Source organism: Cetorhinus maximus, chromosome 12 (assembly GCF_964194155.1).
Source record: "Cetorhinus maximus chromosome 12, sCetMax3.hap1.1, whole genome shotgun sequence".
NCBI lineage: Eukaryota > Metazoa > Chordata > Chondrichthyes > Lamniformes > Cetorhinidae > Cetorhinus > Cetorhinus maximus.
Genome location: NC_135890.1, coordinates 24,061,352 through 24,087,090, shown reverse-complemented (window position 1 = coordinate 24,087,090; position 25,739 = coordinate 24,061,352). Strand labels below are relative to the sequence as shown.

Sequence of the window (25,739 nt, the reverse complement as noted above, 5' to 3'; positions counted from 1 at the left end):
TCCCCCACTCTACCATTACCATCAAGGCAGGGGGTCAATCCTGGTTCAATGAAGAGTGCAGGAGGGCATGCCAGGAGCAGCACCGGGCATACCTAAAAATGAGGTGTCAACCTGGTGAAGCTATAACAAAGGACTACTTGCATGCCAAACAGCATAAGCAGCAAATGACAGACAAAGCTAAGTAATCGCACAACCAATGGATCAGATCTAAGTTCTGCAGTCCTGCTACATCCAGTCGTGAATGGTGGTGGACAATTAAGCAACTCACTGAAGGAGGAGGCTCCAAAAATATCCCCATCCTCAATGATGGGGGAGCCCAGCACATAGTGCAAAAGATAAGGCTGAAGCATTTGCTACAAACTTCAGCCAGAAGTGCTGAGTGGATGATCCATCTCAGCTTCCTCCGGAGTTCCCCAGCATCACAGATGTCAGTTTTCAGCCAATTCAATTCACTCCACATGATATCTGAAGGCACTGGATACTGCAAAGGATATGGGCCCTAACAATATCCTGGCAATAAAGCAGGACAAATGCAGCCTGCCCGATCAGTCTACTCTCGATCATCAGTAAAGTAATGGAAGTGTCATCAACAGTGCTATCAAGCGGCACTTTCTTAGCAAAACCTGCCGACTGGTGCCCAGTTTGGGTTCTGCCAGGGCCACTCAGCTCCTGACTTCATTACAGCCTTGGTTCAAACATGGACAAAAGATCCCAAGGTCATAGAGGTCTACAGCACAGAAAAAGGCCCATCGAGGTGAGGTTAGAGTGACTGCCCTTGACATTGAGACTGCATTTGATCGAGTGTGGCATCAAGAAGCCCTAGCAAAACTGGAGTCAGTGGGAATCAGGAGGAAAACTCTCCACTGGTTGGAGTCATATCTAGCACAAAGGATGTGGTTGTTGGAGGTCAGTCATCTCAGCTCCAGGACATCACTACAGGAGTTCCTCAGGGTAGTGTTCCCAGCCCAACCACCTTCAGCTGCTTCATCGATGACCTTCCTTCCATCATAAGGTCAGAAGGGGGGATGTTCGCTGATGTTTGCACAATGCTCAGCACCATTCGTGACTCCTCAGATACTGAAGCAGTCCATGACCAAATGCAGCAAGACCTGGACAGTATCCAGGCTTAGGCTGACAAACGGCAACATTCGTGCCACATAAGTGCCAGGCAGTGACCATCGCCAATAGGAGTGAATCTAACCATCACCCCTTGACGTTCAATGGCATGACCATCACTGAATCCCCCACTATCAACATCCTGGGAGTTATCATTGGCTATAAACTGAACTGGACCTGCCATATAAATACTGTGGCTACAAGAGCAGGTCAGAGGCTAGGAATAGTGCGAAGAGTAACTCACCTCCTGACTCCCCAAAGCCTGTCCACCACCTACAAGGCACGTCAGGAGTGTGATGGAATACTCCCCACCTGCCTGGATGAGTGCAGCTCCCCCAACATTCGAAGCTTGACACCGTTCAGGACAAAGCAGCCCGCTTGATTGGGCACCGCATCCACAAACATTCACTCCCTCCACCACCGACGCACAGTAGCAGCAGTGTGTACCATCTATAAGATGCACAGCAGGAACTCACCAAGGCTCCTTATGCAGCACCTTCCAAATCCACGACCACTACCATCTAGAAGGACAAAGGCAGCAGATAGATGGGAATACCACCATCTGGAAGTTCCCCTCTATGTCACTCACCATCCTAACTTGGAAATATATCGCCGTTCCTTCACTGTCGCTGGGTCAAAATCCTGGAACTCCCTTCCTAACAGCACTGTGGGTGTATCTACACCACATGGACTGCAGCGGTTGAAGAAAGCAGCTCACCACCACCATCTCAAAGGCAACTAGGGATGGGCAATAAATGCTGGCCCAGTTAGCAAAGCCCACATCCTGTGAATGAATTAAAAAAACATAGTGGGAATGAGTTAGAGGAGCAAATCTGCAAGAAATTTCAGAAAGATGTAAAAACAATGGAGTAGTAATAATGGGGATTTCAATTATCCTGATATAGCCTGGGGAAAAAAAACTGTGTAAAGGGCAAGGAGGAGCAGAAATGTGTACAAGAAAACAAAGTAATTACCGTAGATCAAGCCGTATAAGTCGACTTGGCGAATAAAACAAACCCATTTTTCTGGCCCCAAAAACCATGTTTTTGTGTATACTTGGCATATAAGTCAACCCCCCTTTTCAGCCATGAAAAACTGTACTTGCATTAGTAGCCAGCCTCAGTTTTTCACACCACAAATGCATGTTTTACTTACTGCTACCTTATAATTGGGTGCAAGGGATTAAGTAGGCGATACGGGCTGTGTTGCGAAGATGCATGGGAATTTAAGGCACCCCCAGTCCTTTGCGTCGGATGCTGATGACATTTCAAAATGGTGACCACTCATGCCAGCAGTTCACTTTTACACTCACTGTATAGGTGGACCCCCGTTTTTGGAGGAATTTTTCGGTGCTTTGAATGTCAACTTATATGCCGACATCTATGGTAGATTGAAATGAAACAAAAAGGAGGCTTATGATGATTAATGTCAGGTTCATAATATGGTAGAGAATCAAGGAGAATACACTGTGCAGAGGAGAACTGAGGAGGGCTTGGTTGAGATACTAAATGAGTACTTTGCATCAGTCTTCACCAGAGAAGAGTTTACTGGCAATGTCATAGTAAAGGAGGTTATAGTAGAGATATGTCACAGAATTGTTGTATTAGACAGAATGAAATAGATCAAGAGCAGGTACTTCAAAGGTTCACAGTCCTCAAAGTAGAAAAGTCCCCATGCGATCCTAGGTGGTTGATCAAAACAAAGGTGGAAATTAAAGAGGCTCTGGTCACAATCTTCCAATTTGAGGATGGTGCCAGAGAACTGGAGGATTGCCAATGTTACACTCCTACACTCTTATTCAGAAAAGTGCAAGGGGGATAAACCTGACAACTAAAGACCAGTAGGTATAGCATTAATGGTGGGGACACTTCTAGCGACATTAATCTGGGAAAACATTAATAACAAGTAGAAGTTAAGTTATGTTTCGCTTATTAAAAATGGGACTACATTGGCCACCCTCCAGTCCTCTGGCAAAAATCCACACTCAATAGAGTCTGAAATTTTATTTCTAGGGCTTCTGAAATTTCCTCCCACTTTTCCCTTGGGATCCTTTAAATGTATCATTTAATGCTTTGGCACTTTGTCTTCCTTTAATTTATTTAAAATTTTCCTTTTATCCATCACAACATCACTCATCTTATTCTCAAACATGTCAGGATTCACCTCCTCTCTGATATCCTTCTCTTCAGTAAAGAAGACTGATACAAAGTATTTGTTAAATATCATAATAACCATTTTCTGATCCTCTACAATTTGACAATACTCTCCTCTCAGGTCCACGTCTCACTTTTAACAATTCTCTTTTTATTGAAATTTGTGTAAAATACTTACTGTATTGTTCCTTTTAATGTTTTGAATTTGTTTCTTTCATCTTTCTTTGGTTTCCTTATCCCACTCTTAAACCCTTCTATTCTCTCATTCTCCTTTTTTCATTATTTTTATAGTCCTCATTGGCCCTTTTCTTTAATTTTAATTAGTTTCTAATCTCTTTGTTTATCCATTACATCCTAAAACTATTAGCGCTTTATCTTTTTAATGGAATGGACTTATTCAGTACCGTTGCATTTTATTCAAAAAACATTGTGTTGCTTTACAGTCCTATGTACAAATTTTGCTTTCCACCTCACCTCAGCTAGCTCACCTTGCATCTTTCTAAGATTTGCTGTATTCCAATCTGATCTTCTAGTTTTTGTACTAAAATTTTTCCTTTCTAGTTGGTTCTTAAAACTTATTTTGTGGTCACAGCTTTCAAGCAGCTCACTTACATTTAGCTCCTTCAGCCCATTTACCTTTAAAATGGAACAGTCAAATGGACTCCCTTTCCTTGACATGCTAGTTGAGAAGTCTGCCAGGGGGTTCTCTACCATGGTGTACCGCAAGCCTACCTTTATTGGTCAATACATGCTTTGGGATTCTTACAGTTCCACTCGCTATAAGATAGGCTTTTTCGGCCACCTCATAAATCGGGCCCAAGCCATTTGCTCACCATGCAAGCTTGATGCATCAGAGACATCCTGTGGGATAATGGCTACCCTGATCAGATCGTTTCATGCTGTATATCGCGCAAACTCACGAACAGGCCTAAGGCCATCACTTTCGGCCCTGAAAAGTGCCCATTCTACCTCAGATTACCCTGGAAGGGCAAGGTATCTCAAAAATTTGAGCAATGGGTGAAGCTAGCTGTTTCACGCTGCTACTATGTAGTAGCAACACGTGTGATATTCGCCACTAACAGGATGCTGCTGTCAAGCCAAAAAGACGTTCTGCTGATCTCACAAATGAGTAATGTGGTATATGAATTTCAGTGCAAGTGTGATGCTAGGTATAGTAGGCCATACTTCCCAAAGGCTGGCGGATTGTATCAGACAGCATGTTTGCATGCTGTTTGCAACAGACAAGGTATAGATCGTACCCAACCAGCCCATGCTTGCAAAACTCAAAACACAGTGTCCAACGTTAGATGTGATTCTGCAATTGGACAGCATTTGCTAAGTAATCCTCAGTGGGCTAAGAATTACAGTGACAACCAATTTAAGATTGTCAGTTAGGCTCGCAGCGTGGCGCATTTGCATGTACTGGAAGCTACAAATATTAATACACAGGGCCCTGTTCTTTGCAGACAGAAAGAACATGTACACACATTGTGCCTGTTTCAGCTAAACAAAATAAGTGATGACCATTCGCTGGTTAATTCCTCAGGGCAATGCCTTGACCAATCAAAGTCAAACTGCCTGGTTTAAATTTCAAACAATGCTTGGCAGTTAACTGTCAGTCACCATTAACTGGTACATTGTCCTTGGCAACGCCTCTACCAATCAGAGTCCACTTGCCAACCAATCAGCACTCTCTTCTCATACAGTACAAAGTTTTGCTTCCCCGACATTAGTATTCTTGCGATTGTCCTGATGAGTGCAAGATGAAAAGCTTCCACAAAATGTTTTTTTCCAGCAATATTCATATTCTGTACTACCAAACGACTATTTGTACAATAATGCTTTTGTTATTCCAACTCATCCCGCTAATCATACTGCATTTCTTTCATATCCTTCCCATAGTTTGGAGGTGTGCAATGTAATTTACTAATACGTTAAGCCTTTTGATTTATCTTTGAGCAGCAACCATATTGACTTTACCTGTAGCTTTTCCCTGTCTTTTGACTCTCTACAGTGTGTATTCTCTCCTTTACCAATATTGTTACTCTGTTTCTTTTTTATCTTTCCTATCCCTCCTAGATGTATTATATGCACATTTTACATTCATGTCCAGTCTGTAGCACATTTCTGTTAATTCTGCTAAGCCTAGATTTCCCTGTAAGTAATCCTAGTTTCGCCTGCAATTCAAGTTTGAATCCTTCCAATCAAAATTCTGCTCTCTCCCATAACGTTGAAATAGCTGTAAGCATAGGTGTGATTCATTTTTTGTGGATGTGATCATGCTGGATTGTTTCTTCTCGACGTCTCTGCAGCCTCTGATATGGTTGACTGCTCCATCTTCTTCCAATGGCTCTCCTCTGTTGTCCATTTTGGTTCCACTCTTACCTATCGAATCAAAGCATCTCTAGCTATACTACTGATCCCACAGACACTTTAGGAGTCCCCAAGGATACATGCTTGGCTCCCTCTACATTGGTTTCCTCTACATTGGAGAGACCAAATGCAGACTGGGTGGCTGCTTTGCGGATCACCTTCAGTCTGTCCGCAAGCATGACCCAGACCTCCCTGTCGCTTGCCATTTCAACACTCCACCCTGCTCTCATGCCCACATGTCTGTCCTTGGCCTGCTGCAATGTTCCAGTGAAGCACAACGCAAACTGGAGGAACAGCACCTCATCTTCCGACAAGGCACTTTACAGCCTTCTGGATGAATATTGAGTTCAACAACTTTAGATCATGAATTCTCTCCTCCATCCCCACCCCCTTTCCAATTCCCCCTTTTTTCCAATAATTTATAAAGATTTTTCTTTTCCCACCTATTTCCATTATTTTTAAATGTATTTCTATCCATTGTTTTATCTCTACCTTTTAGCCTATTTTGATTCCTTCCCCCCACCCCACCCCCACTAGGGCTATCTGTACCTTGCTCGTCCTGCTTTCTACCCTTAATGTCACCTATTAGCACGTATCTTAGCTAATGTCACCACCGTCAACACCTCTTTGTCCTTCTGTCTATGACATCTTTGGCAATCTCTTCTTTGCCTCTACCTATCACTGGCCCTCTATCCAGCTCTACTTGTCCCACCTCCCCTTAAACCAGCTTATATTTCACCTCTCTTCTATTTTTCCTTAGTTATGTTGAAGAGTCATACGGACTTGAAACGTTAACTGTATTCCTCTCCGCAGATGCTGTCAGAGCTGCTGAGTTTTTCCAGGTATTTTTATTTTTGTTTTTATTTTGCTTGGCTCCCTCCTCTGCCTCATCTACATGCAACATCATCTGTGTACATGTGGCCAGTTTCCAATTTTACTCTGACAGGTCCCAGCTGTACTTCTCCACCGTCTCTCTTGACTCCTCCTGTTTGTGTTGTCAAAAGGCTTGTTCGACATTCAGTCTTAGATGAGCAGCAATTTCCTCTAGCTAAATATTGTATTGGAAAGACAGAAAGAAACCATCAGCTTTGGCTCCACCACAAACTCCATACCCTTGTCCATGATTTCATTTCCCTCCCTGAGCCAGATTACTTCCAGTTTCAATATTTGATTTTGATGCCAAGTTTTATTCTGACCCCATATCCTCATCATCATGAGAACAACCTCCTGCCTGCCTCCACTTCTACCGCAGCTCATCTACTCCTGAAGCTGTCATGCATGCATCTGTCACCTTCAGACTTGACTATTCCAGAAAGGGTAGTTGAATTTAGGGCACTGAACTTCATAAACAGTTAAGTTTTATAATGAGAAAATGGCAGGGTTGGAATTGAACGGAACAAAAGACCTTCTTAATCTAAATTGTGAATTAATATAGAATGGGGGAAAAATGAGCCAAATTTCCCTTGAACAATCATAAAAGGAGCTGGAGGACATTCCATTTTCAATTACTAAAGGCATTTTTACTGATCTTAATGCAGCTTTCTCACACTTGGAATAGGTAATTCTCCTGATGTTGTCAGCACACAATATTGGAACAAAAAAGTGTGAAGTGATGCATTTTGGTCAGATAAATAAGGATAGTCAACAAAAATGAAAGGGAGTGTAGGAGTAGAGAGACCTGAGGCTAAATGTACACACATCAATGAAGGTGGCAGGACAAGTTTAGAAGGCTTTTTTAGAAAAAAAGGATCAGGATTACAGTACAAAAACATGGAAGTTATGCTAAATGTTTATAAGACACTGGTTAAGACCCAGCTGGCGTAGTGTGTTAAATCTGGGCACCGCCCTTTAAGAAAACTGTTAAAGCCTTAGAGAAGAACCAGAAGAGATTTACTAAAATGGTACTTGTGGTGAGGGAGTTCAGTTACGTGGAGAAGCAAGAAATGTGAGGGCTGATCAGAGAAGGTTAATTGAAGATTTGTTAGAGGTGTTCGACATCAAGGTTTTGACAGAATAAATCAGAGAAACTGTTTCCAGTGGCAGAAAGGTCAGGAACAAGAGGACGCTGATTTATAGTAATCAGCAAAAAAAACAGAGATGAGATTAGAATTTTTTATGCCTGTAATGATTTGAAATGCACTGTCTAAAAGGGTGATGGAAACAGATTCAATAATAACTTTCAAAAGGGATTTGGACAGATGCGTGAAGGGGAAAATTGACAGGACTGCAGGGAAAGAGCAAATGAACGGGACTAAATGAATAATTCTTTCAAAGAGCAGGCACGATGGACTGAATGACCCTCTTCTGTCCTGTAACATTCTGTGATTCAATGACTCTGTATGTTTAATATGTTCATTAAAAAATTGAATCTTTTCTGGTTTGTATTTTTTCTCATTCATCAATTATTTTAGTTTTTACTTTTCTTTTAAAGCAAATATGATATTGGGTGATGGAAGGTAGGAGAGAGTGCTGTGCATCAAGTGTTAGAATACAAGGTGATCTCTGCAAGTGAATGCATACTCGGGGACCCAGTCCAGTGGCGACGGGTGTTTCTCCATTGGGAAAAGCAAAGTAGAGCTATCCACTGCTTTTTAAATAGAAAGGGATTGGCAGAGACCTCACAGGAAATCACCTGTTTGTCTCTTTAGCTGGATAGTGGCTTATGAAGCAAGGAGGAAAGTAAAATAGAATATAAGTAGCCTTCTTGAGAAAAATAACACATCTCTGAATAATTTCTGCCCCTCTTAACTAAATGGGGAGTCAGTTGATGAATATAGTTGTTAGGAGAAATATGGAATGCTGAAGGAATTGGAAGTTAATTTTCATGTTTTTCAGGATACGCTTAATATTCCATTCATTTTCAACTTTTAGGAAGTCATTCTAATTTCCTGTTGTGTTTGCTTAAATGCCAAGGGGGACTTTCTAATCTGTTAAAACAAAGACATTTATTATTTTGAAGACCTCAAAGTTTAAAACTTGCCTCATCGCTGTCCCATTCACTATCACTAACTTAATTTGTTTTTTCCTCTCTGCTTTTGTTTTTCTTTATTTTCAGAAAACCAGCATCTGCTACCTGTCCTTTCCAGATTCCTACTCGGGTAAGAAATCTGCTCAAATGAGGTGTGCTTTTTTCCTATTGACCTTTGTAGTAAGCTGTACTTGTGCAGATCATTCTATTCCACCCAGAAACATATTTAATCCTGGGATTTTTACTGCTGTTTATTACTATTCTCTTTTCAGAAGTCCTTGAATTTAAGGATTAGTTTGGGAAGAAAGCAGGAGACTGTATAAATCAGTGCAAGGAGGGTTTAAAACCAGCGCAAGCAAGAAAGCCCCGTTGTGGGCTAAACTTTCTTTTTTGTTTCTAGGTTTTCAGCATCAGCACCTCTTGCTCATAAATCTAGAAAATTCCCAGTTTGTCCTTTGAATGTCGATGATGCTGACAAGGCTGAATTTAATTGCGCATCTCTGGTTGCATTAAGAAGGTGCTGGTGGGCTGCCTTCTTGAACGGTCGTGATGCTTCCATAATTGTGTGGGATCAGGGATTCAAGGATATTTACAAACATACGAATTTGGATCAGGAGTAGATCATTTGGCCCCTCAAGCCTGCTTGGCCATTTGATAAAATCATGGCTGATCTGATTGTGGCCTCTACTTTCCTGTCTGTCCCCTATAACTTTTGACTCCCTTGTCAGTCAAGAATCTATTTAACTCAACCTTAAAAATATTCAATGATCCTGCCTCCTCTGCTCTCTGGGGAAGATCACAGACTAATGGCCCTCTGAGAAAAAGAATTTCACTTCAGCTCTGTCTTAAATCGGAGATCCCTTATTTTTAAAGGGTATCTAGTGCTAGTCTCCCTCATAGGGGGAAACGTCCTTTCAGCATCCACCCTGTCAAGTCCTTTCAGGATCTTATATGTTTCAGTAAGACCACCTTTCATTCCTCTCAATTTCCATGGATAGAAGCTCAACCTGTCCATCTTTTCCTCCTAAGACAACCCCTTCATCCCAGGAATCCAACTAGTGAACCTTTCCTGAACTGCTCCCAATGCATTTATATCTTTTGTTAAGTAAGGAGACCAAAACCGTACACAGTACTCCAGATGTGGTATCACACAGCTTTAGTAAAACTTCCCTACTTTTATATTCCATTACCCTTGCAATAAACAATAACATTCTATTTGCCATCCTAATCATTTGTTGTACCTGCATGCTAACTTTTTGTAATTCATGTACCAGGACACCCAGATTCCTCTGTACCACAGAGTTCTACAATCTCTCTCCATTTAAATAATATTGCTTTTCTATTCTTCCTGCTAAACTGGACAAGTTCACATTTTCCTACATTATACTCCATCTCCAAATTTTTGCCCACAGTTGGGAGGGACTTGTCAGCCTTTAGTTTTAATAATTTTCTTTGTATCCTTTCCCAGGTGATTATAATTGGTTTCAGTTCCTCCTTCCCTTTCAATTCTTTATTTACAATTATTTCTGGGATGTTATTTATGTCTTCTAAAGCGAGGACAGACACTAACTACCTGTTCAATACACCTGCCACTTCCTTATTTTCCGTTATTAATTTGCCAGACTCTCTCTCTAGAGGACCAATGCTCATTTTGGTTACTCTTTTCCTTTTTAAATAATCTTGCCATTATTTTTTTAAAATTTCTAGCTAGCTTTCTGTCATAATTAATTTCTCCTGCCTTGTTATATTTTTAGTCATTCTTTGCTGGCTTTTATGTTCTATCCAATCTTTTGACTTGCCACTAATCTTGGAATTGTACGCTTTTTCTTTCAGTTTGATACTATCTTTAACTTCCTTAGTTAGCCACGAATGATGCATCTTTCTCCTAGAGCCTTTCTTTCTCACTGGAACATATTTTTGCTGAGTGTTATGAAATACCTCCTTAAACATCTTCCACTGCATTTCTACTGACCTGCCCTTTAACCTAATTTCCCAGTTCACTTTAGTCAGCTCTGTCTTCATAACCTTATAATTGCCTTTATTTAAGATTAAAACACTAGTCTTAGACCCACTCTTCTCTCTCTCAAACTGAATGCGAAATTCCATCATGTTATGATCACTGCCACCTAGGGGCTCCTTTACTATGAGGTAATTAATTAATCCTGTCTCATTGCACATTACCAGGTCTTGAATAACCAGCTCTTTTGTTGGCTCGAGAATGTGCCCTTCTAAGAAACTGGCCTGAAAACATTCTGAACTCACCTTCCAGGTTATCTTTGCCAATCTGATTTATCCAATTTATATGTCGATTACCCATGATTATCGTCATAGCTTTCTCACAAGCTCCCATTATTTCTTACTGTATACCCCATCTTACAGTGTAGTTACTGTTAGGGGACCAAAAACTACTCCCACAAGTGACTCCTTACCGTTGCTATTTCTTAACTCTACCCAAACTGAATCTACATCTTGATCTTTAGAACAAAGTTTATCTCTCACTATTGTACTAATGTCACTTAATTAACAGAGCTACCCCATCACCTTTTCGTAGCTTTCTGACCTTCAGAAATATCATGCACTCTTGAACATTCAAGTCCCAGCCATGTCTCTGTAATGGCTGTCAGATCATACATATTTATTTCTATTTCAGCTGACAATTTGTCCATTTCGTTATGAATGCTACACGTTCAGATACAGAGCCTTTAGTTCTGTCTTTTTAATGTTTTTTAACCTGGCTTTATCTGCTGGTGCATCCTTAAGTTTGTACACTCTGTCTTTTCCTGCCACGCTCTGACTATCATTACTCTTCTTGCTACCTTGTTCCCTTACCTTGTCCTCTTCTTTTATCATCCCTCACTTGATCTCTCACCTCCACTATTTAGTTTAAAGCCCTCTCTACCTCCCTAGTTATACAACTTGCCAGAACATTGGTCCCAGTATGGCTCAGTCCCAATGGTACAGCTCCCACTTTCCCCAGTTCTGGTGCCAGTGTTCCATGAATTGAAACCCATTTAACCCACATCAATCTGCTTGTGGCTCAGGTAATTCTTCATTAGGATGGAAAGAATTCTTCATTAGGATGGAAGGTGAAGTAATCCGATCTGAAACTAGGGTCTTACATCTTAACAAAAGAAACTATGAAGTATGAGGTGTGAGTTGGCTAAGCTAGATTGGGGAATTAAAAGGCATGATGGTGGACAGATAATGGCTAATATTTAAGGAACGAATGTATGCATTGCAACAGTTATACATTCCTTTCTGGTGCAAAAACACAACAGGAAATGTGGCCCAACCATGGCTAACAAAAGAAATTAAAGATAGTATTAGATCCAAAGAGGAGTCATATAAAGTTGCTAGAAAAAGTAGCAAGCCTGAGGATTGGGGGCAGTTTAGAATTCAGCAAAGGAAGACCAAGAGATTGATTAAGAGGAGAAAAATAGAGTATGAGGGTAAACTTGCAAGGAACATAAAAGTGGACTGTAAAAGCTTCTATAAGTAGGTAAAAAGAAAAAGATTAGCGAAGACAAACGTAGGTCCCTTCCAATCCGAAACGGGAGAATTTATAACAGAGAACAAGGAAATGGCAGAGCAATTAAACAACTACTTTCATTCTGTCTTCACAGAGGAAGACACAAGTAACTTCCCAGAAATGCTAAGGACCCAAGGGTTTAGTGAGAAGGAAGAATTGAAGGAAATTAGTATTACTTAAAAATGCACCAGCAGATAAGGCCAGGTTACAAAAACATTAAAAGGGCAATAGTGCTGGTGTTATGACACAACAGTTGGTAAAGCTGAGTTATTTAAAATGCCAGAAGGAAACCTTAATCAACTGTCATAACCTATATTTTCAACTGGTATGTTTGAGAGGCAGCTCTGAATTCAGTTCTCGCCAGTTCTCAAGAGGTTTTTATATCAAATTACACGAGGCATTTATTAATTTACACAAGTTAAACATATACACATGGCTACAAATTACTATCACAACTTTTAACTAATACCCAAACTAATCTCCACGAAGGCAACAGCAACCCATAGACTTTAAACAGACACCAGGTAAACCATTTACACCTTACAAATTCAAAATGAAGTTCCTTTGCAGACACAGTGGTAGGCTTACAAGCTTTGATGTCATATTGCCTCTGCCCTGCACACATAAAACTGCTATCTGTTATACCCAGCACACCTCATTGAATGTAAATTCTTATTCTGTCACCAGTCCCTTTGAACTCCATCTCTTCTAACAATAAAACCCTTTTCATAGTACCAATTTTATTAGTAATATAAACATTGCTTAGTCTCTAAAACAAAAACAGAATTACCTGGAAAAACTCAGCAGGTCTGGCAGCATCGGCCAGGTAATTCTGTTTTTGTTTTGGATTTCCAGCATCCGCAGTAGTTTTTTGTTTTTATCTCTTTGCTTATTCTCTGCTAGCTTGGTGCCAGATTTCACTCCCTTTCTTTATGCTCTATTCAACAGAATGCTTTACCTCTCTTACATCTCAAAACGAGTATACATAAAAGCACCCAGATAGCTGGCTTTAATCCAATTAAGACAGACTAACCCCCATTTAAAAAAAAATAATTTCCAATACCGTTATATACATTAATAGTTTCATGACAGCTGGAGAAATGAATGGGAGTGAAAGCCAATAAATCCCAAGGGCGTGATAATCTACATCTCAGGGTACTAAAGGAGGTGGCCGTGGAAATAGTGGATGCGTTGGTTGTCAAATTCCAAAATTCTGTAGATTCTGGAACAGTCCCGGCAGATTGGAGGGTGGCAAATGTAACCCCACTATTTAAAAAAGGAGGGAGGAAAACAGTAAATTACAGAACGGTTAGCCTAACATCAGTAGTGGGGAGAATGCTAGAGTCCATTATAAAGAATGTGATAACAAGATACTTAGAAAATATCAAAGGGATTAGACAAAGTCAACATGGATTTATGAAAGGGGAGTCATGTTTGACAAACCGACTGGAGTTTTTTTGAGGAAGTGATTAGCCGAATAGATGAGGGAGAACCAGTGAATGTGATGTATTTGGATTTTGAGAAAGGTTTTGATTAAAGTCCCACATAAGAGATTAGTGTGTAAAATTAAAGCACGTAGGATTGGGGGTAATATATTGGCATGGACTGAGAATTGGTTAGCAGACAGGAAACAGAGAGTAGGAATAAACGGGTCTTTCTCGGAGTAGCAGGCGGTGACTAGTGGGGTACCACAGGGATAACTGCTTGGGCCCCAGCTATTCACAATATGTATCAATGATTCGGATGAGGGATCAAATGTAATATTTCCAAGTTTGCTGACGACACAAAACCTTGTGGGAATGTGAGCGATGAGAAGGATGTTAAGAAGCTTCAAGGCAATTTAGATAGGTTGGGTGAGTGGGCAAATACATGGCAGATGCAGTATAATGTGGAGAAGTGTAAAGTTAGCCACTTTGGTAGGTCCTTGTCCACCAATCACTGAAAGCAAACATGCAGGTGTAGCACCAATTAAGAAGGCAAATGGTATGTTGGCCTTCATAGCAAGAGGACTTGAGTACAGGAGCAAGGATGTCTTACAGCACCTGTGCAGTGCCTTGGTGAGACCACACCTGGAGCACTGTATGCAGTTTTGGTCTCCTTACCTAAGAAAGTATATACTAGCCGTTGAGGGAGTGCAACGAAGGTTCACCATACTGATTCCTGGGATGGCAGGATTGTCGTATGAGGAGAGATTGGGCTAACTAGGCCTGTATTCACTGGAGTTTAGAAGAATGAGAGGGGATCTAATTGAAGTGTATACAATTCTGGCAGGGATGGACAGGCTGGATGAAGGATGATATTTCCTCTGGCTGGGGGTCTAGAACAAGGGGTCACAGTCTCAGGATACGGAATAGACCATTTAGGACTAAGCTGAGGAGAAACTTCTTCACTCAGATGGTGGTGAACCTATGGAATTCTCTGCCAAAGAAGGCTGTGGAGGCCAATTCACTAAATATATTTAAGAAGGAAATAGATAGATTTATGGACTCTAAAGGTGTCAAAGGGTGTGGGAGAGCACGGGAGTATGACGTTCAGATGTAGGATCAACCATGATCAGGCTCGGAGCAGGCTCAAAGGGCCAAGTGACCTACTCCTCCTATTTTCTATGTTTCTATGTAATAATCCAGGGATTATTATCTTTGAGGCTCTGCTTTTTAATTTAGCCCCAGCTGCTTATACTCCGAATAAGCTTTCCTAGTCATATCCATGTTGTTGGTACCTACATGGACCACAATTGGATCCTCTATCTCCCACTGCAAGTTCCTCTCCAGCCTAGAGCCGATGTTCCAAACCCTGGCACCAGGGAGGCAACATAGCCTGTGATATTGGACGATGGCGTTGTGAAGGGTGTGATTTTTAGGTCTACTCTTTAACATCTGGTGTATACGGCTGAAATTCTTAAAAAACTAAGAAAGGACCTGGAGTTTTGGCAAAAGCGGCAATTCACAGGTTCATGTTACCCCTGGCTCTCTTCCATGGTCTTGTCCACATCTGGATGGCACTGGAGAGGGAACATGGGCTGTTCATCGATATGCTCAAGGCCTTCTATGACTGTGGGCACACTCATTAATTGATATGGATAAGTTTATGCTTTAGCTTCTCTTAGTTTCATTGAACCTCATGTTCAGATTACGATATTAGCAGTGCCTCCACGAGAGAGGTGCTTGTTGAGCTGTTTTTCTGCTTAGTGATATTGGAAAAAAACAACCCAACACAGTTGTTGGTCTAATCAGTGTAGACATGTCCAGTCTTTGAAAATATGAGATAGCAGTTGATGCCAGTAACTGAATGTGAGAAATAAGGAGGTAACAAATTAAAGTGAATGAGAGAAGTTGGATACAATAGTTGGATACAAAGCATGGTGAACCAGACTAATGAGCTAGGTTTCAAAATGAGTTGTAATTGCATTGAGATTATTATTTAGTGTATTAGCATAATGTATATTTAAAATATACTGATGTTGCTCATGCATATTCTTTTTCCTGGCTTATAAACTTTGAAAGATTAGCCACCCTTCACTGCATTGTTATGATTAGATCCCCTAAAAGTTCTATTCATTGACCTCCATAAGAAAGAAGAAACAACTGAATTTATTTAGCACCTAGCCTATTCTGGGATGTTCCAAAGCATGTCATGGTCAATCTCCTAATTTACATATAGCAACATTCCACAAACAACCGATGGGTTAAATGAATAGATAATCAGTTTTTGGTGCTATTAATTGAATGTTGACTAGGACACTGGGAGAACTCCCTGCTGATCAGAAAGTGCCATGGGATCCTTTGCATCTACTCGAACAGGATTCTGAATTAGTGTCCCATCTGCAAGACTGCACCATTGGCAATGCAACACTCCCTCATTACTGCGTTATGTGCTCAAGTCCTGGGCTCAGGCCCAAATTTACAACTTTCTGACTTGAAGATGAATTTGCTTCCACTGAGCCAAAATGATACTAAGTACCAATTTGTTCAAAATCCAGTCATCCATATCCTGTCCCACCCAAAAATGGCTCCCTGCTTCCTAGTACATTACATTTCAAGTCCTTGCTCTTGTTTTCAACTCCCTCTTGTTCTGGTCTCACCATTTCTCTGCAAACTCATCAAGCATATCCCCCTCTTGCACCGTTCAGTCCTCAGACATTAGTCTTTTGTGTACCCCCATCCCATCACTTGTCCCTGTAATTAGTAACAAAACCTAAGGCATTCCTTAGTGACCTATTTCCCAAGGTATTTCAATTTTTGAAGCACTTTGGGATGCCTTTTATCTTACAGGCATTATGTGACTGCAAGCTGTTTTTGTTATTGCTATAGGTTGCCTTGGAGACACACAATTCAGCTTTCGAATCCGAAAGACAGTGGGGCACAAGCTATCCATGGATGGAGATGAAGAGAAATACAATCGAGATGCGCCAGTTGTTCTTCAGGTGTATTTTAGATTTAATTAATTAAATTTTTAACATCTATTTATCAACAATTAAACAGCCAGTCAAAATAAATGTTAAAGCATGTACTGATGCAGTTCAGAATGATCTTGTACTATACCACTAGTTCTGGTGCAAAACATTGTTCATAATGCAGTACATGAAACGTAGACCTTAAATTATTCCTCAAAATTCAAAACATAACTTTGAGGCTACTTCTTGTTTCATCTACTTGTTATGCATTATTATTATCTATTACACACCTTTCTCCTATCTTCCTTTCACCTGTCCCTACAAATATAAATGCTAGTTTATTCTCTTTCCACTTAATCTAATTCCAATTTGCCTGCACTTTTTACTTTCTCTTTCAATTTTTTTCAGGAATAGTTATCCATTTTCTTCTTAATCTCTTATAGCTTTGCTCCTTCCTATTTGTGTTTTCTGTAACCTCCTCCTGCATTGCAACTACATCTTGCATCTGGAACTGACTATTCTTCTGAATTTGGCCCCTGCTCCCTTTGCCCCACTTTTGGTGGTTGCACCTTCAGCCACCTTGGCTATGCTCTATGGAATTCCTTCCCTAAAACTCTACCTCAGTCTCCTTTAAGACTCTCCCCTGACTGAACTTGTTGCTGTTTCCTAGATGTTCCTCAATTCTTAGGTGTGCAAAAGGCTGGGAGAATCTACTAAATGGAATGGCTTGCTAAACAGATTGGCAACAGGAATTTGGTGAGAGTGGGAATTCAGTGCAGAGTGATAGGTGCTAAGAACTGTAGCAGTGGCGTAAACTTGGAGCTAGGCACCGCAAGAGATTTGACTGTGTATGAGAAAGGGAAAGAGTAGAAATAGAAGAGTAGTCATAGGGGATTCGATAATTAGGTGTACAGACAAGCGTTTCTGTAACTGCTAATTGTGGTTCCTGAATATTATGTTGCCTCCTTGGTGCCAAGATAACAGATATCATCAAACAGTTGTAAGGGGAAGGAAACAGTTAAGAGGTGGTAACCCAAGTTGGACCCAGTGATGTAGGTAGAAAAAGTGTTGAGGTCCTCAGGCAGAATTTCAGGAGCTAGGAAAAAGATTTAAAAAAAAAAAAATCTCAGAATTACTCCCAGTGCATTGCTAGTCAATATCGAAATAAGAGGATTGTGCGGGTAAATGTGTGGCCACAGAAGTGTTGCAGGATGGAAGGTTTCAGAATTTTGGGGCATTGTGACCAGTTCTGGTGTAAAGGGCACCTGTACAAAATGGACGGGTTGACCTTAAACAGAGTTGGTCCAATGTTCTTGTTGGGACTAGTTAACTGGTACTGTTGAGGAGGGTTTAAAATAATTTTGCAGGGGTGGGGAATGAAACCACAAAATAGCAGCAGTGAGATCAGAGGACGGAGGTAACAACAGCAGTAAAATTGGAACTATCTCAAAAATCTCAGAGCAGATTGAGGAAAGTAGTAAAAGTGATGAAGGACGTATTAAGTTGTATCTACATCAATGTCAGTAGTGTGACTAACTAGGTTGGTGGGCTGTAGGCACAGATTGCCACTTGGGATTATGATGTGTTCGTAATAATGGAGACATGGCTCACAAAAGGGAGGAATGGGGTTTTTTAATATTCCAAATTCTCAAGTATTCAGGAATGATAGAGAAAGGAAATGGGAAAAGGTTGTGATTGTATTGATTAAAGATATTAATGTTATAACTAGAAAAGATATATTAGGTAGTTCTAGGGCTGAACCTAATTGGGTTCAACTAAGGAACAGAGAAGGAGCTGTTAGTTTGCTGGAAGGTTTTTAAAATGTAGAGCTCCCAATAGTGAGAAGGGGATGGATGAGCAAATTTGTTGGCAAATTTCAAAGGCATATAACAAAAATAATATTAGGAGACCTTTAGTATGTAATTGCCTAGTATAAGCTGGGAAAAACCTGGTGCTAAGGTTAGAGAAAGAGATGAGTTCCTGTTATGTGTACAGGACAACATTCTCAATCAGTACGTCTCCTGGCCAACAAGGAATCAATCACTATTAAAATCAGAAAGTGCTGTTAACTACTTAACAGGTCTGACAGACCTGTGGAGAAAGAAACAGATTTAGCGTTTCAGGTTGATGACTTTTTATCAGGACAGGGAAGGTCATGGTTCTCTGAAATAAAGCAGGTGTTACAGTGGAACTCATCTAACTAACAATGACCACAACATAATTCAGTTTAAAGTACTTATGGAAAGAGAGTACAGAAAATATCAAAGCTAAAATTGCGAAACTCAGGAATTGCTCATGTCCATGATTTAAGAAGGGACTTAGCAGCTGTAGATTGGAAAAAGTGATTCTAGGATAAAGCAGTAATGGAACAATGGAAGGCGTTCGGGGAAGAGAGTTCAGGCATGAACTAGGCATATTCCTGGATGACAAAGGAAATAAAAGTTCAAATAAAACAGAAAACACAGCTTGTGATAAATGTTTGGAGCAAAATTCAGTTAATAATCAGGAAGATTAAGGAAAACTTTAGTGACTGGAAGCCAGTGTCCAGTGGCGTACCACAGGGACCTGTGTTGGGTCCCCTATTATTTGTAATTTATATAAACAACATAGATGACTATGAGGGGGTAGGATTAGTAAGGTTGAGGATGACACAAAGATTGGCCGGTTGGTTAACAGTGAGGTTGGGTGTCTTGGGCTACAGGAAGATATAGACTGGATGGTCAAATGGGCAGATAAGTGGCAGATGGAATTTAACCTTGAAAAGTGTGAGGTGATACACTTTGGAAGGAGTAATTTGACAAGGAAGTATTCAATGAGTGACATGACACTAGGAACTTCTGAGGAACAAAGGGACCTTGGCATGTGTGTCCATAGATCTCTGAAGGCAGAGGGGCATGTTAGTGGGGTGGTGAAAAAGGCATATGGAACACTTGCCTTTATCAATCGAGGCATAGATTACAAAAGTAGGGAGGTCATGTTGGAGTTGTATAGAACCTTGGTGAGGCCACAGCTGGAGTACTGTGTGCAGTTCTGGTCGCCACATTATAGGAAGGATGTGATTGCACTGGAGGGGGTGCAGAGGAGATTCACCAGGATGTTGCCTGGGATGAAACATTTAAGTTATGAAGAGAGGTTGGATAGACTTGGGCTGTTTTTGTTGGAGCAGAGAAGACTGAGGGGCGACCTGATCGAGGTGAACAAGATTATCAGGGGTGTGGATAGGGAGCAGCTGTTCCCCTTAGTTGAAGGGTCAGTCACAAGTGGACATAAGTTCAAGGTGAGGGGCAGGAGGTTTAGGGGGGAATGTGAGGAAAAACTTTTTTACCCAGAGGGTGGTGATGGTCTAGAATGCACTACCTGGGAGGGTAGGGGAGGCGGGTTGCCTCACAACTTTAAAAAGTACTTGGATGAGCACTTGGCACGTCATAACATTGAAGGCTATGGGCCAAGTGCTGGTAAATGGGATTAGGTAGGTAGGTCAGGTGTTTCTCACGTGTTGGTGCAGGCTCGATGGGCCGAAGGGCCTCTTCTGCACTCTGTGATTCTGTGAAAACAGGAAAGAATTAAAAATCTTAATATGGGAGACAAAGACAGGTTATGAGAAAAGATTAGCAGGCGACATTAATTTGAACCTAAAGTATTTTATGTACACTTAAAGTGTAAGTGGTTAGCTAGGAAAGAAGTTGGATCTATTAAGGACCCAAGGGAAAATCTTCATGTAGAGACAGAGGACATGATTCAGTAATTAAATGAGTACAGGTACTTTTCATTTGTCTTCACAAAGGAAGCCTAAGATGTGAACATTACAGTAAAAGAGGAGAGGAAAGTTATGAAGAGGATAAAAATTAGTGCATCCTAGGTTGGTGAAAGAAGCAAATGTAGATGGGCTGAAGATGGGCTGTCCTATAAGATTTTATAATTTTATGATATGTTTTGTATGTTAACCTATTCAAATTATTTTTTTCAGCGGGATCGAGCACATTATTATGGATTTGTCTACTTCCGACAAGTCAAAGATAGTACAGTTAAACGAGGGTATTTTCAAAAGGTAATCTGTCTTGTTTACAGTATGAAATGGACTGGTTTGTGCATAGATCGGAGTCAACAATTTAACAAAAACATTTAAGTTTGAGAAGTTTGCCTGCCTCACTATACTAATGAAGAAAAACAGCAAGTTCTGTGATTTATTGGACTGCCTTATTGAATTGGAGAAAAACCTTGTGCTCAGATCAACAGTTTGCCTTACTGAACAACAATAGGAAATTATTTCTTTTTAATTTAATTATTCTGCCAGAACACTTAGAGTGCAAACATTCAACTTTGATATGTGTTCCTAACACAGGGAATGTACAATTGTCTTATATAATGAATTCTGCACGACAGATTTTCTAATTGATTATGCACAATTTTTGGCAGAAAGTGAACATTACCAATTGAGATAAAAACAAAAAGCTAAAAGCTACTGCGGATGCTGGAAATCCAAAACAAAAACAGAATTACCTGGAAAAACTCAGCAGGTCTGGTAGCATCGGTTGAGAAGAAATCAGTTAACGTTTCGAGCCTTCACGGCCCTTCGGCAGAACTGAAGCATAGTTAGGAGAGGGGTGAAATATAAGCTGGTTTAAGGTGGGGGGGGGGGGGGGGGGCGGGGGGAGAGAGAAGTTGAGGGTGTAGTGATTGTGGAGATAAGCAGTGATAGGAGCAGATAATCAAAAGATGTCACAGACAAAAGGATCAAAGAGGTGTTGAAGGTGGTGATATTTGTCTAAGAAAAGTGCTAATTAAGAATGGAAGACAGGATACTCAAAGTACAGCTCTAGTGGGGGTGGGGTGGAAAAGACTAACAAGGTTTTAGTTTTAGATTTAAAAATAATGGAAATAGGTGGGGAAAGAAGAATCTATATAAATTATTGAAAAAAAAAGGGGGTTGGGGGGGGGTGGGGGGTGGAGAAACGGGGTGGGGATGGGGGGAGGGGGAGTTTAAGATCTAAAGTTGTTGAATTCAATATTCAGCCCGGAAGGCTGTAAAGTGCCTAGTCGGAAGATGACAGGGCCCTCAACCGTGTCCGGCCCATATCCCGCGCATCCTCCCTCACGCCTTCTCCTCCTTCCCAGAAACATGATAGGGTCCCCCTTGTCCTCACTTATCACCCCACCAGCCTCCGCATTCAAAGGATCATCCTCCGCCATTTCCGTTAACTCCAGCATGATGCCACCACCAAACACATCTTCCCTTCACCCCCCCTGACGGCATTTTGTAGGGATCGTTCCCTCCGGGACACCCTGGTCCACTCCTCCATCACCCCCTACTCCTCAACCCCCACCTATGGCACCTCCCCATGCCCACGCAGAAGATGCAACACCTGCCCCTTCACTTCCTCTCTCCTCACCGTCCAAGGGCCCAAACACTCCTTTCAAGTGAAGCAGCATTTCACTTGCATTTCCCCTAACTTAGTCTACTGCATTCGTTGCTCCCAATGCGGTCTCCTCTACATTGGAGAGACCAAACGCAAACTGAGCGACCGCTTTGCAGAACACCTGCGGTCTGTCCGCAAGAAAGACCCAAACCTCCCTGTCGCTTGCCATTTTAACACTCCACCCTGTTCTCTTGCCCACATGTCTGTCCTTGGCTTGCTGCATTGTTCCAGTGAAGCCCAACGCAAACTGGAGGAACAGCACCTCATCTTCCGACTAGGCACTTTACAGCCTTCCGGGCTGAATATTGAATTCAACAACTTTAGATCTTAAACTCCCCATCCCCACCCCGTTTCTCCACCCCCCCCCAACCCCCTTTTTTTTTCAATAATTTATATAGATTCTTCTTTCCCCACCTATTTCCATTATTTTTAAATCTAAAACTAAAACCTTGTTAGTCTTTTCCACCCCACCCCCACTAGAGCTGTAATTTGAGTATCCTGTCTTCCATTCTTAATTAGCACTTTTCTTAGACAAATATCACCACCTTCAACACCTCTTTGATCCTTTTGTCTGTGACATCTTTTGATTATCTGCTCCTTTCACTGCTTATCTCCACAATCACCACACCCTCAACTTCTCTCTCGCCCCCCCCCACCTTAAACCAGCTTATATTTCACCCCTCTCCTAACTATGCTTCAGTTCTGCCGAAGGGCCATGAAGGCTCGAAACGTTAACTGATTTCTTCTCCACCGATGCTACCAGACCTGCTGAGTTTTTCCAGGTAATTCTGTTTTTGTTTTGCATTACCAATTGAGATGCAGTACAGAGATTTTCTGTGACAGTCACTAGTAGTACCATGCCTGTGGAGGAGTTTGGCTGTAGTCAGCAAGCAACAAAATTTGTCATGGTGCCCCTTGTAAATTGGAGCTTTTGTACATCATGTGCAGTTCCAGTGGGAGACTTGATGAATGCAGAAGTTGATGTTTTTTTAAAAGCTGTTTTTATATTGAGCCTAGTTACATTTTAGTCAGTTTACCTGGATATTCTTCAACCTACTTGCCACACTTGCTACGATCCATTTGGGGATTGTTAACATTTAAGTAGAAATCCGAACACCTTGTTTTATCCAATAGAACTACGCCACAAGATTTCACTTTTTTTAAACAAAGGAAAACTTAGTTGTTTATAAAAGAATTAAGTAAAATTAAGCACCATTAACTTAACAATATGGTTTATAACTATGCATGTTATGCACTCATAATAGAATTCTTGGGGAAATAAGTAAATCTAAGATACATTAAACTTAAAGTTATTTACTTCTGCAGGGGCCACCCATAAGTATGCCACAGCCCTCTGGAGAATTCTCCTCATCTCCAGCTATTCTCAGAGGTAAAGCTTTCATTTACCATCACTTGACTCTGGATACCTCAGCCCCTTGTTCTGGTTACCTTCTTAATACTTCTCAGTTAATTCGGCTGATTACTTTCTTTTACTACAAGACTCTGGAGGCCCATTGTAGATTTTCCCACTAGCTTCAAATTAGGCAATCTTCCGGCTTCTGTTCCTTCACAGAATTCAAACTGAGATTAAGCCTCACCCGCATCCCACGCAGTGAATAATGAAGTTAGTTTTTTGCTCTGCTTAGAGCGCAACCCTAGCTAACCATCAGGCTATCTCTTAGTGAGCTATAAATCACACAAGGTCCAAACTGCAACTATCTTTTCCAGCCAAACCCAGGTAAATTGAAACCAGAGAATCTCCGTAAGTTCCACTCACCTCCATGATTACTTATTTATCATCAGTAAATAGGAGAAAGGTGATACAGGAAGAGATACACAGACAAATTAGAAAAATGCAGCAACAGCAGTGCCCTAAATAGTAATTGTCCAAGGAAATTTTGGGGCAAAATTAATTTAAATTAAAAAGGTTGGATTTCTTTAATGCATCCAGGAATGCTTTCTAAATTAGCATGTGATGACAGCTGCTCTGTACATTAGGACTTTTGTTGACTTGCGGATATCTTTGTTATCAAACATTCGCTGCCGTAGTTTACAGAAGGCTAAGCTGGTGCAGCTGATCCAATGTGAGATCTCCTCTTCACTGATGGCCTATTGAAAGAGGTGGCTGCCAAGGTATGGGAAGTGCTCAACATATTTCAGAGTCTTCAACATATATGGAAGGTGGAATATTTGGCTGACCATTGTGGATTAATGAGAGTTTGGTTTTGGCAACATTCAAGGACAGACAGTTTCTTGTTTGCAGAATTGAAGAGATGATAGTGGCTTGCAAATCTGGTGCAGAGTAGGCAATGACACTGCTGTCATCCACAAACTGTAGATCATGTACATCTGTGATAGTCAGTTTAGTTTTGACACAGAAGTGACTGAGGTTAGAGAGTTTTCCATCTAGGTGCTATGTAATACTGACACCAGAGGTCAGTTGATCTTTTATGTGGTGAATAGCCACTGTCAGGTAGATTGTAAATAGTATGGGGGCTCTCACACAGCCTTGCATTATTCCGGTCTGGATTTTGAAGGCAGCTGTTTCACATCTCCCACTCAAGACAGTTGCAGTCATACCATCATGAGGCAATTGCAGGATTGTCATGAAGTTTCTTAGGCATCCAAATCTTTGGGGCATAATCCACAGAGCCTCGCAACTTACTGAGTCAGATGCTTTGATCAGGTTGATGAGCACAATTAAGAGTTGCTGGTGGTGTTGTGGACATTTTTCTTGGATTCGCCTGGCAGCAAAGACCATGTCAGAGGTTCCTCCAGAACCTCTAAAACCACACTCTGTCTCTGGGAGGATTTACACAGCATGATTTATCTCCCTTCGTGAAGACAGTTGCAATCCCTGGAGTCGGGGGGAGTTGGTGAGGGGGTGTTTGTGGAGGGCTGAGTACTTTTTCCCCCCAAATACGTAGGATGAGTGCTTGGAGTCTTGATATGAGCTAAGGCCCACCAGCTTTGAAGACCTCAGCTGGAATACCATCAAGGTTGCAGGCTTTGTTGTTTTTCATCCGTTTGATTGCTTGTTGCAATTCTCCCATCAATGATGGTTCACCCATGGAATCTACCACAGAGTATTGGGGGATAGTCTGGAGAATATTAGCTGCTACTGTGGATTCATGTTTGAGAAGTTGTTTAAAATGTTCTTTCCAGTGCTGATGGATGGCATTGTCACCTTCAAGAAGAGAAACAGTACCCTGTGAACGAAGGGGATTTTGCCCATTTGACTTTAATCTGTCGATGGCCCTGGTGGCTTCAAAAAAGCTTTGCATGTCATGATGATCAGCATATTGTTGAATCTCTTGTGCTTTTTCTTCCCACCACAGGTCCTTTATCTTCCAGATTTGTCTTTGGGCATCAGCCTTCAGCTGTTGTAACACTGCCTCCTTAACTTGCGACCTTGGGTTGTACTGCCCGGTAATGAAGGCTGCTCATTTTTATTCTAGGAGGTCACATATTTCAGCATCGTTTTCATTGAACCAGTCCTGGCGATGACGATTAACAAACTCGGTGGTCTGGACACAGGAGTCTAGTACAGCTGACTTTATTTGATTCCACTGTTCTAGAATTGACTTGGATTTGTGAAGATTTTCCAGATTGGTTGTGAGCTGCATTTGGAATTCCCCTCTAATTGGGCTGCTTTAGGGGTGAGACATTGATCATCTTCCCCTAGAACTTCTGGGCTTTGCGATGTCTTGGTGCTAGGTGGATGTTGATTACCGATTGATCAAGTTTATGATTTGTCTAACAAGCATCACTCTCCTGCATTGATCAAATA

At 41.2% G+C, this 25,739-nt stretch overlaps 1 protein-coding gene across 11 annotated transcripts in view; it reads left to right on the top strand.

Annotated features, from left to right (window-relative positions):
• The window catches only part of dennd6b (DENN/MADD domain containing 6B), a 105,896-nt gene that overhangs the window by 5,787 nt on the left and 74,370 nt on the right, over nt 1-25,739 (top strand). For 9 of the 11 annotated variants that reach the window (XR_013578107.1, XR_013578106.1, XM_078553173.1 and 6 more), the window contains exons 3-5: nt 8,698-8,740; nt 16,450-16,562; nt 20,500-20,580. Coding sequence is in view for 9 of the 11 variants with exons in the window: in XM_078553173.1 (XP_078409299.1) it covers nt 8,698-8,740; nt 16,450-16,562; nt 20,500-20,580 (237 nt within the window). In the remaining 2 variants the exon portion in view is untranslated. Of the gene's footprint in view, nt 1-8,697; nt 8,741-13,862; nt 13,897-16,449; nt 16,563-20,499; nt 20,581-25,739 lie in introns of those variants that run through there. The other 2 variants (XM_078553177.1, XM_078553178.1) reach the window with 2 other exon arrangements.